This window comes from Pteropus medius, unplaced genomic scaffold (assembly GCF_902729225.1).
Source record: "Pteropus medius unplaced genomic scaffold, Ma_sr-lr_union100, whole genome shotgun sequence".
NCBI classification, from domain to species: Eukaryota; Metazoa; Chordata; class Mammalia; order Chiroptera; family Pteropodidae; genus Pteropus; species Pteropus medius.
Window position 1 is genome coordinate 17,647,989 of NW_024354500.1, and position 12,147 is coordinate 17,660,135.

At 34.4% G+C, this 12,147-nt stretch overlaps 1 protein-coding gene across 4 annotated transcripts in view; it reads left to right on the forward strand.

The window, feature by feature from the left end:
- Positions 1-12,147, forward strand: part of COL12A1 (collagen type XII alpha 1 chain) — a 110,611-nt gene that overhangs the window by 24,456 nt on the left and 74,008 nt on the right. For 3 of the 4 annotated variants that reach the window (XM_039853256.1, XM_039853254.1, XM_039853255.1), the window contains 3 exons: positions 1,182-1,454; positions 3,084-3,356; positions 11,714-11,986. The exons of the other annotated variant lie outside the window; for it this stretch is intronic. In XM_039853256.1, coding sequence (XP_039709190.1) covers positions 1,182-1,454; positions 3,084-3,356; positions 11,714-11,986 — 819 coding nt within the window. The remainder of the gene's footprint in view (positions 1-1,181; positions 1,455-3,083; positions 3,357-11,713; positions 11,987-12,147) is intronic. 4 annotated transcript variants of the gene reach the window in all.

Consider the following 12,147-nt stretch of genomic DNA (forward strand, 5'->3'; position numbering starts at 1 on the left):
TTTTTTTACCAATAAGGAAGTTTCTGATTCTATACCTTCATTAAACTAATAATTATTGAGCTCCTGCCATGTGTTAGGTACTATGATAATTGTTTTTAATGGATAATGTCGTTTAACTACTTCAGTAATCCCTTAAGTAGTCTTATTTTTATTGTGGGATAATCTGAGGCTCAAAATCACATATATATTAAGCTTCAGAGCCAGTATTCAAACCCATCAGTTTATCTGCCTCATTTGTTTTGACTAATTCAGTTTTTCCTTGTCATATGAAGTGAATGATGGGGTGCAAGTCTGCCAACTGTCATTTTTCTCTTTTTTGGGGAGATATAATTCCTTTCTCCCTGGAGTGATCTGTTGATGTATTGGATATTTAGGTAAACTTCTAATTGTATGTGAGGTGCATGCAGGCATATTGCACTGTGATTTCATCCCAGTGAAAGGTTATTGAGAAGATAATAACCTTTAGTTAATTTCCTGAATGTATTGTCCATATGGACAATATGCCTGTTAAATAAATAGGTCATTTAAACATGGTTACTAACCACAAACCCAAAATTTTGGGTTTCCTCAAAATTTCATTTAAGACCGTGAGTCAGTGGATGTTACCCATATTGCAATTTAACCTCAAGATTTATTTCTAACTAGCATTCATCAAGTACCTATAATATATTTGGTCCAGCTCATGGACTGTCTAATTATCTCCAAGTCAAATGACTGCATAGATAAAAAGTTAGTTGTAGGACTGATTGGATAATAGTTCATTCAAGTAGGTACATATGGTAGACCTGAGTGTCAGGTATTATTTTCCTAGTCTCTTAAAAACAAATCTAATAAGAGTGAAAGCCTTGGTTATTTATATTTGAAGAAGAAAATTGATTTTATTCTGGAGTTTTATGTCAATGTGAATTAACCATTTAATAGAGTACTTATGATTCTAAAAGTTTGCTATTACATACCTATTTATTTGATTAAAAATTATCAATACTTTGTCTCCTTCTGGATATTTTATTTGTTTGCTGTTTCAGAATCTAGTTAATATCTGGCTAAATGGATGCAATAACCAGGATGTTTGCCAATAAACTGCTCCTAGCTTTGCTTAGAGAAATGCTATAATTTAATGATCAAAAGCTAGTTGTGTACTTTTCATATAAAAATGGCTAACTTTTTTTTTTTAATTTCAGTAAAAGGAGCACCTCGAAACCTAAAAGTGACAGATGAGACTACAGATAGCTTTAAAATTACCTGGACTCAAGCTCCAGGGAGAGTTTTAAGGTACCGAATTATATATAGACCAGTTGCTGGTGGAGAAAGCAAAGAAGTTACTAACCCAGCCAATCAGAGGAGGAGAACACTGGAGAACCTGACTCCAGACACAAAATATGAAGTCTCTGTAATTCCTGAATATTTCTCAGGACCTGGCTCTCCGTTGACTGGAAATGCAGCCACTGAAGAAGGTAGAGGAAATGTGCTGATGATACGGTAACAGCCAAAATCTTAGACTGCAGGGCAGACTTTGGACAATTGTCCAGATGCTACAAGCGTTGAGACACTTGGTCTCAATTATCTGAGTATTTTAGACTGTAGTCGTTTTAGACTTGAATTACTCAAATTTTTGACTTACTCATGATGGCATTTATTTGTGTTAATATAACTTGAATGCTATGGTATGATCTAAATATCTTTTAAAAATAATATTATTAAATATTCTAATATAAATTTAAGGATGACTAAGAATTAAAACTCAAAATGCCATGAAACAGATTATGTATTACTTCTTCAGGAAGATTTTAAAATAGTAAAATTTTTATATTTAAAAATATGGTTAGGCTCCCAGGAGAGAGTCTGATCTTTGTGGCAAATTATTAATATTTAATGTTATTCACTGAGAAAAATTAAGGCATTCATAATTTTTATTTTATTCCTGATTTTTAAAGTTAAAAAAAGTAATAGCATATTAGCAATAATGAACAGTTATTGAGCACCTATTTGTGTCAGGTTCTGTGCAAAGGGCTCTTCATATAGTATCTCATTTAATCCCTGCATAGAATCTATGTAGTTATTATTATTATTCCACTTTTACTAAGAAATTGAGGCTTAGGAAACTACATAATAACTCAGGCACATGTTGCTACTAAATGGTGAATCTGAGTTTGTGGATTGTATTGTCTTTGCGCAGACACTCACAAGGAACATCCATTCTAGCTAAACCTGCATCGCTACTTCCCACCTGGTTTAATGTGGCTAATTAGCCTTTCCTGCACAGACACTTTCTCCTTCTACCTGTTTTCTCCCTTTGCTCTTGCCTTTGGGAAGTTACTACTTCTCTTTTTCTCTTTCTCATTGGGGATCTAGGGTTCTTGGTGTTGGACACCATAAAAAGACCCAATGACTCTTCATCTTTCCCTTTTCTGAAGCAAAAGTGGCTGGCTGTTGTGTGCCCAGCAGAGAATGTCATAGGGTTGGGTCCCTTGAGACCCTTCAGAGATGGCATGGCCACTCTACCAGAAAAGTCATGAAATGCCAAACATCACAGTTGCAAAGGAACATGCAGCCCAAGTTTTACCCAAAAGCTGGGCTTCTTTTAGGCTGTTTCCTCTCTTACATATTTTTTTCTAGGGACAGCATTATTTTTATTATTTATCATTTTTATCATATCAGCATATTTCCTGGCCATTACATTTAGATGTTTATAGCATTATGCCAATAAACCCTTTTTATCAAAGATTTCTTAGAGGAGTTAAAATTTTCATTGTGATATTAATCAAGGTATGCACATTTTATGGTGCTTTGTTCCACTTTTAGAGAAAACCTTGTAGGTTTTTACATGACACATTCTAGTATGAAAGATTTTAACTGTGTAAACACAGAAGAGGAACTGGATGCCTTTCACTTTGTTTCTTCTAACACATAAGGCCCAATTTAGAAATGCTTAAACTCTGCTGGCTAGTCAACAGTGACAAATACCATAACCTCGCCCAGGATATAAATTGATTCCGCACACACACATATGCATATAAAGCAATGAAGTGTTTTTCAAATCATTTTATTAAATAATGAGTTTTGATTTTTTTTTTTTCATGAAGTTAGAGGGAACCCAAGAGACTTAAAAGTTTCTGATCCTACGACATCAACTATGAAATTATCTTGGAGTGGAGCACCAGGAAAAGTGAAACAGTATCTTGTCACATATACACCAGTGGCAGGAGGTGAAACACAAGAGGTCACTGTGAGAGGAGATACAACCAATACTGTGCTGAGAGGATTAAATGAAGGGACACAATATACCTTGTCTGTGACAGCATTATATGCATCTGGGGCTGGAGATGCTCTTTTTGGAGAAGGAATGACACTTGAAGGTAATTACTGTCATATTTTATAGGAATCCTTGAACTTGTTTGTGATTGCATTTAGGAAGCACATTTAGCAATGTGCAATCCTTTCTCTTAAAAGAAATTTGTATTGACAAATAAGTAACCATAAAACTGCCTCTTATTCAGATATGTAGAATGCAAACAACTGAAGATTTTAACTCAGTTAGGAAAAAGTGTATGAGGGAGCTGAATGCAAAATAAGACCCTAAAAATACATCTGTAATGCCATGGGTTTGTTAAATGGAGAATAAGTGTGTGACACTCACAGTAGGAAGGAACTTTGGGAATCATCTGAGGATGGATGAAGAGGGTTTGCATTGCCCAAGGTAGCACAGCTGCTTCTATCGTCCAGGAAGACACAAGAACCCTACTTGTGACTCTCAGTTCTTTTCATTCACCATGCAAAAAATATTCATAATAGCTTGAGAAATATGAGAATCCAGGTTTCTATTTGTTTTCCAAATGACCTCCAAAATTGAGTTCCATTTTAGAAGTTCAGAGTTAATGCAGTATTTAGTAAGAACCATCAACAAGACTTTCCTTGGTTCTCTAGAGTTCATTGTCAGAGCCTTCATATCTCTTAGGATTATTTGAAATATAATGGCAGCTTAGAGTTAACTCACCACAGCTACAAAGTAAGTCATGTAAAAAAGAAAATACTAATTTAAATGAGAATAGAATATAGTGTTAAAAAGAAATATCAGTGGATGGTTACAGTGATGAGTCAATACTGTAGTTGGAGGTCTAAATGGAAAATCAAAAAAAGTTTTCCTTCTTGTTATCACCATCTTTTAGCTGACTTATTTAAGATGATTATAAGAAGAAGAAGAATCTGAAGTATCTTTTGTGATGTGTAATCACAGTGATATTAGGCAAAATATCCATCAATTTTTGTGGATGCAGGACTTTGGAGGATTATAGATGTTTTAGTTAGCAGGAACAAGGCAGTTTTGGTTAAAACTTCAAAACTTAGTCAAGAAATAAAAACAAATAAAAAAATTCTAATAAAAATTCTATCTCTAGTAGTGATCGAGAGTTCAATTCCAATAGTCCATGAAATTTACTTTGAGAAGAGGATTTAATGAAAGTTTAAGTACCTGTGTGTAAAAGACTGATAAGAGTCCTGCTTTTGCTACTTAGCCATGTGACCTTGAAATAATTCCTTAACCCCTTTGAGCCTCAGTTTACCCATCTGTAAAGAGAGGATGATCATTGTTACCCCAGATCTTCCTACTGTGGAGATCAAATGGGAGAATGTAAGTGAAACTTTTTGGGAGCTGTTAAAACCATATGTGTATAAAATTTATCAAGAGGAAATAGCATTCACTTTAGAACTGATATCTAAAAATATAGCTTTTGTAAGTATTTCAGAGATATTGATTGGCTACATAATCTACATAATAAAAGCATGAGATCTTTACACCTGGAGCAATATCCAGAATTACCGAGAAGTTTGTCCTTTTCTTTTGACCTTTTGGATCCTCTTTCTGATGTACTTTCCACAGGCTTTGAACATAGATTGTTTATAGGATTTTTAAAGGGTAAACTTTTGAGCTTTTATGTTTTACAGAATAGTTGTAGGTTATCTATATTCGTGAAAATTTCTCCCTTATAAAGAATATCTTGGAAGTAGTTTAGTAGTTTTACTTCTGCTTGTATCTTTTAATGTTCTGATATTCTTCTGCATTTTCTTACTTTAAATATATATTAATACTCAATCAAAATCCTCTTGGTTCTAAAAATTATGGAATTTTTGTTAAGAATAATATATAAACAATCTTTGGAAAACAAAATACACATTTTAAATGAACAGCAAACACATTCTGTTGGGCTGTGATTTTTCTAGGTGTACAGTTAATTTGTTTATAATTTGATAGCTTTGCACAAGTGGCATAGAAAATCTACCAACTTGCATGCATGTGTGAGGATGTACTTGCGTACATATTCGATTAGAAGTTATCTCCAAGGGAGATACGTGGGTAGTAAAATAATTTTTTTTCATTTATACCACTCTCTTTACCTTGGTGAAGGATTACATGAAATGCTGTCAGCCTGCTTTTACTAACATATTTATCCCATTGCATTATGTGTGGTAAACTTGACAAATATGTGAAAGCATAGTTGTGACTAAATTAACATAATAGAAGATTTTTGCCCCTGGTTATTCCATTTCATTTTATTGTATCAACTCAGCCAAATCCACATACCATATACAGGAATAGGATATGATGGTAAATGCAGGGAATGGAAAGCCCAGAAACGGAGCCAGGCAACTGCTTTTGAGGGCTGCTGTTTTTCTAATCTGTTTTTCTCTTGGGAGTAGAGGTGGTAAGAGCCTACCTTAAAGGAATGTTTCTTCCATCCAGAGGCATGGCTTAGTGGGCAAGAGCTTTCTGTAGGTTGAAAATTTTATAGATTGCCTGAAGTGCATTCTGTTCAATTCAAAAAGAATTTTAAAAAAATTTAGCGTGGTGTACAACCATCCCTAACTTGAATCTGTTTCCTAGCACTTTGTTGAATTGCAGCCAGCGATCAGAAAATTCCCCTGTCCCTGGAAGAGAGATTTATTAGTATTGGCATTGAGGAAGTTCATGGTTGGCTCTAGTGCTGTATGAAATAGAATCACAAAGGCAGAGTTTATTACTATTTCAGATCCAAACTTCAGAGGAATCTGAGAACAAACCATTAAGTTTGATTTACATTGTTTTTTTTTTCTTATTGTTGTTGTTGTTAAAGTGGTTTTAATGTGATTACTAAAACATTATTGTACATGTGCACTTTAAATTTTGATAGAACTTTTACTTGTCACTGTTAGTGTTTAGAGAGAGGAAAACCTGTTATAAACCTTGAAATGAATAATACTCATTTTAATTCAGAGTTTTACCACAAATGAATGAAAATTTCAGTTTGGGAATAATATGGTTCTTTTTATTTTTGAGTGTTGTTTTTTTGGCTATGGAAAAGATGACTTTTCAGAATCTCCTTTGTTTCAGTTGCTATAGTAACCTGCCAATGTTCTAGACATGAATGGCTTCCTGTACATCAAACCAAGCTAACTCAGCTGACATTTTGCTACAATGAGGTTTTTAGCACATCAGGGAATTCCGCATGATGTTGAGTAACATGGGGCCTCTCCAAGATGGACTAAACAAGGCCTCTGTGTTTCCCTAGATTTACTGCTGTCTCATAATTTAAAAAATTATACATTCTGGGTATAACAACTCTGATGTTTCCAAGGAACTTTAGCATAATCACCAAACAGTAATTCGTATTTCCTTTTCTGTGAATTTATGGCCCACTAGAGAAGAATCTAAATCCAATTGGAGAGGTAATAATTATAAAAGAAATCTGACACAGGCTTTGAGGTTAATGGATGATTTAATTGTTAAGGGGCTTTTTTTTTTTTTTTTTAAAGAATTCTTTATTGTTTAAAGTAATTAAATTAACTTATCAATAGTGAACTTTGTCCTTTTGAATGGTGGCTCTAATTTATTGGTTGTAAATCAAGTGTGTTTCCACATGAACATTATCCAGAAGCAGGTCTTCTGTATTCTGCTATGGAAAGTTGGATGACTTTTGAGTTGAGCTCTAACGGAAAAGACAAATTTATTTAGAAGAGGGTTTACATTACATTTTCAATTTAACTTCTATTTTTGAAAGTGGTATGTGAAACTCAATGAAAGCTGGCTGGAACAATCTGTAAGATGAAATACAGTTTTATTTCATAATGATTAATTTTTCAGTTATCATCATTGGCTAATTTGTATTATAATTATATTTGAATTGGATGATGATTTGCTTCTCAGAAAGCGAATGGAAAAGGGCTAAGGAAATGTAGGAAAGTTATTAAATGAGGCATTAGTTTTTTGGCCTCGTAGGTGGAAAAAAGTAGAAATCAACCCCTCGTGGATGTGCAGCTCATGAGAAATGCACCTGTCTAAATTACTTCCCACAGCAGCAGCACGGAGATGCATGCAAGCAGGCATGTGAAAAGTGCCTTTTGAACATATGCAAATACATTTTATAATCAGAGTGGAAATGCTGAGTGTCAAAGTTTCAAGAACTGATGAATTTTGTATGCCTAAATTTATGACGGAAAAGCATTGTTATTCCTTATACCTATACTGGTACTATACTGGGGAGAATAAGGTAGAAAGGAAAACTACTGAGAAGAGATCAGAGGAATATAGACGAAAGCATACCGTCAGTATAGAAGATGATTTGCTTAAAATGGCTGCCAGAGATTCTATTATCAGAGATAAAAGTAATGTAGAAAGCACTGACATATAGTCCAGAACCATGAGATTAAATATTGAAAACAATATCACTTTGGTAAAAAACCTGAACAAACTAAAACATCATAAAACATACATTTGTAAGTCTTAGGGCAGAGGGAAAGGAAGAGCTCAAGGAGGGAGGGAGCCTTTGCTAGAGCAGAAGTGGATCCAGGCTCGGGGGAAAGGTGGTGACAAAGTGGCAAAAAGTCTACTGGAGCCGTTTCTGTTCATTGCCACCGTTGCTATGCCTTCCCTTTTTGAGGAACAGTAATTCTCCCTGGAGAGGCTACTGACAGAATTCAAAGTGCAGAAATAGAACTTTACATTTCTGTACAATTTCTATGATTCAATGATTCAATGGGAAAAGGATAGAATTTTCAACTAATACTGCTAAATAATTAGAGATCCGCATGAAAAAAATTAAATTATAAATAGACTTAAATGAAAGAACTAAATCTATGTCTTCTGATATCTTTCCCTCTTATTCCTCTCTCTCACCTCTTCCCTCCCACGTACTCTAAAAAGAGACTCTCTCCCAAACCCAATCTAACCAAACCAAGCTGAATAATCTCTTCCTCGTAGACCAGCTTGTAGTTATTGATGTCTGAAATTCCTTAGATTGAGAGCAAAACCTATAATTCAATATATTAAACCAAACCAAGTGCCTGGCTGGGCAACACTTGGATTGATCCTCAGTCACAGGGAAATGTGATGAACTTTTGAATAAGAAGCACGTGTAGAGAGAACTATTTCCTTTCGAGACAGGATGCAGGGTAGTAGAGAATGGTGGACACCTTAGTTGTATTTGGGATGGAAAGAATGTGATGAGAAGGTTCGGCCAACTTTTTACGTATCTGAGGGTCAGCCTGTAGCCTATTGCACCATCTAAAGAGTGATTTGTTGTGCATGGCCATAGACCCACACAGTACATAAACCATCAAACTGTCCCACACAACATCATTGTGTCTAACAGTTTTGAACAGTTTTCCTTTCACCACACTTGTCTTTAGTTTGAAGGAACCCCATTTCAGAGTGAAAGCAAGTATGAGGTTTCCTTCCCACGATGAGCAAGCCCGCCTTCCAAATAAATGCCTCTCTAGGCCTCAGACAGAAGCAGCAGAAGGGAAAAGAAAGAAATAGAGAAAAGAATAAAGAATTGTAAAGCAATTAGGACCACAGAAGAAGTTTAAAAGATTTAGAAAGCGTCAGTTCTTAGGCATATCTCCAGATATTTCAATTTAGTTCATTTGGGCATGGCCTAGGTTTTGGCTCTCCAGGTAATTCTATGTATCCAATTAGGTTAAGTTCAGTTATTTTGCTGCTGAGGGCCCTGGGCCCCAGGAGTTGACATAGTCTGCTGGTGGCCTGCTCAGCTGGTTGCACATCTAGTTCCAAGACAAGCTTGGCCACTTGGCAGCCTATCAATTATGTCATAGGATATAATCCAATTGCTTCATTTTTATTTGGTAATCTAATATTTGGCCAAGCCAAGATTCCATTTTAAAAAACTTCAAGGATTATGGGTCTGATAAAATTTACTTGTCATGATTATATCATATTTTCAAAATTCTTTGGTCTTATTCAAAAGATGACATACCCAACCCTCCTGCTTTCTTTTGAAGAAAAAAAGTTTATCAATGTTTTTGACAACAGTATAAATTTAATATTTAGGAATATTCTTATCAAACTGACTGATTGACATCGAAGCCCATTAAAGTGGTTTATCTTTTCAATTTTGGCTATTGGATTGAAGTGTCTTTCTCCTTTCTTTGGAGTCCATATTTCTATCATTAACATGGAACATCACAATGTAAGTGCCTGCAAATAATGCCTTTGTATGACACAGGCAGAAACTATTATTTTCTGAGGCTTTATTTCTTCCTGTAGTTGGAAGCAGTGTTCACTCAACTTAGTGTTGTTATGCAATTAATTAGAACTAAGAAATATTTTTCAGTTAATATTTTATTTGTATCTTAAAAACTGCTTTTACGGGTTTTTTTCAGGATATTGATAGACATCATAAAGGTCCTTTTTGCAATTTTACTAGTATTTTGTTCTAACTTTATAGGTCTTGAAAGTGTTAAAATAGTTGATTAAAATCCATGGGAAATTTATGCTTAGTGACCTAGGCTCCTTTTGTTTGCAGCCCAGAAATGTCTTCGTGAATGTATTTTTGCTTCAAACACAATTCTCTTTCTATTATTTTCTCACAGTGAAATCATTAGCCTGTGTTTGTGAAATTGATGTCTGTTGTCATGGAAATAAACGATATCACAAATTCAATGCTGTACAAAGTAGAGAGAAAAACAAGCTGAGAAGCACAAACTTTGGGAAGATTAGGAGCTAAAATTATTGTTTGTAAATTACTCCAGTGTTAATTTGGAAGATAATACACACATTCTAGCTAATTTTATTTGTCTTATATATTTTTGGAATGTCATTAATGCAGTTATTAGCTCATTTAAATTTAGTCAGTTTTAAGTACAATTGTTTCACAATAACTGGTTCTAACTGCAATTTAAGAAATTTAGGAGAAGAGACATATGAAAAAAAGCTGTACATCAAGCAAAGGAAGCATGTGTTGTACATGTAAAACTCAGACATCAGTTGTGGGAATATCAATAATCAAAACAAAATAAAAAACAAAAAAACCCCAGCAACCAAACCAAACCAAACCAAAGAAACAGTTTGTTTATATTCTTTTAAGTAGAGAAAATATAAAGGTGTGAGACCATTTAAATAGCAAATACAAGTAGAGAAGACCTTTAGATGAGAATTAGCCTCAAATACTTAGGGAAAAAAGTTAACATGTTCTTAAAAATAAGTATTCTTGGTTACAATGAAATATGTAACTAATTTCCCTCTAGAGATGAAATGTCTTGTCAGCAGTTAAAGTTACTTATAATGGAGCTAGGATTTTCCATTTGAGCTTGGGGTCTGACAGGATGCCCAAGCATCCTAAATTCTACCGTATATAATAGGTTTTTGCTCACCCAGATTTCTTTTTTTATTTATTGCTTTCTTTACTTTTTGTGCTGAAATTTAATTATTTAATTAGAGTGTTTTTAAGATATTCATTTTTATTCTTTAAGAAAAATAACAGCTTTCAAAATTCTTGCAACAACATTATATATCATTTGTTTGAATATACAATTACTGGTAAAGTGTATGCGGTAGAAGCAGATAGTTTTATATTTATGTCATAGTGTGGCATAAACCCTAGTAAAGGTAGCCAGTATAAAGTGACCTGTATATTTAACTTACATTTAAATTATGGAAAGTGAGGGTTTTATTGAAAGACATCTGTGCCTCCTATTAAGTTGAAGTTTCCATATTTTTCCATTTGCGTTGTATTTTTTTTTTTTTTGAATGAAAGAGCCAAAATTTAGTAGCAGACATTTTCGAGCGGCTAGAACAAGTGATGTGTTTTATTTTGATGACTAATCACTTTAAGTTTTCCAGGAGAATTGGTGGCTTTTAGTTTCATTAGTGGTAAGCTGTATTGAAAATTTGCACTTCTGCTTTTTTAACTGCATGAACAAATAAGAGTTTCCACTAAAAAGTGACTGTTGGAATTAAGATTTGTAAGTGATATGAAATTCTTGAAGTTATTATAAATCATACATTGAAACTGAGCTTATTTAAATTAGATTAGAGAAGAAATGATACTGATAAAGAACTGAAGATCTTTTTGAACAATAGGCTATGTCATAATGTGGACTGAAATATGGTCATATTTTGGGATTAAGGGGCATTTTTTTCCTTTGGAACAATTTCTGTTAGGCATATGCTCCTTCACATTTGGGTGTCATCTTTGTCCTAAAGGACCATATAGTCTGACCGAACATACGGGGGGCAGGGCGATGGGTAGGAATCGGATATAGTTCCACAGTTTATTTCATCAGTCTGTTCCACTGACAACAGGACAGACAGCTCAGAAAGAAGAAATGAGCCACTTTAGACAAACTGAGTTTGAGTCCAGCAAGTTAGGATGTCTCCCAGGATGAAGGAATATTTACATATCTAATATGTTTAAAAATGATTCCCCTTTAATTTCTATTCTAGAACGTGGTTCACCTCGTGATTTAATTACTAAAGATATCACTAACACATCAATTGGGGCTTATTGGACATCTGCTCCGGGAATGGTTCGTGGTTACAGGGTCTCATGGAAATCGCTTTATGATGATATTGAGGCTGGAGAGAAGAGTCTTCCTGGAGAAGCAATTCATACTGTGATAGAAAATCTGCAGCCGGAGACCAAATACAAACTTTCGGTATTTGCAGTTTACAGCACTGGAGAAGGAGAACCTTTGAATGGAGAAGCCACAACTGAATGTAGGTAACATCACACGTATGTTTGAGTGTGCATTGGTGCTACCTCATAGCTATCAGCTCAAGTGACATGAAGCCGAGCCTCTTGTATTTTTCTATTTATATGATCATTGAAGACTAAAAAATTAGGACCTTTAAAGAATGTGGTGTAAATTCAGGTTTAT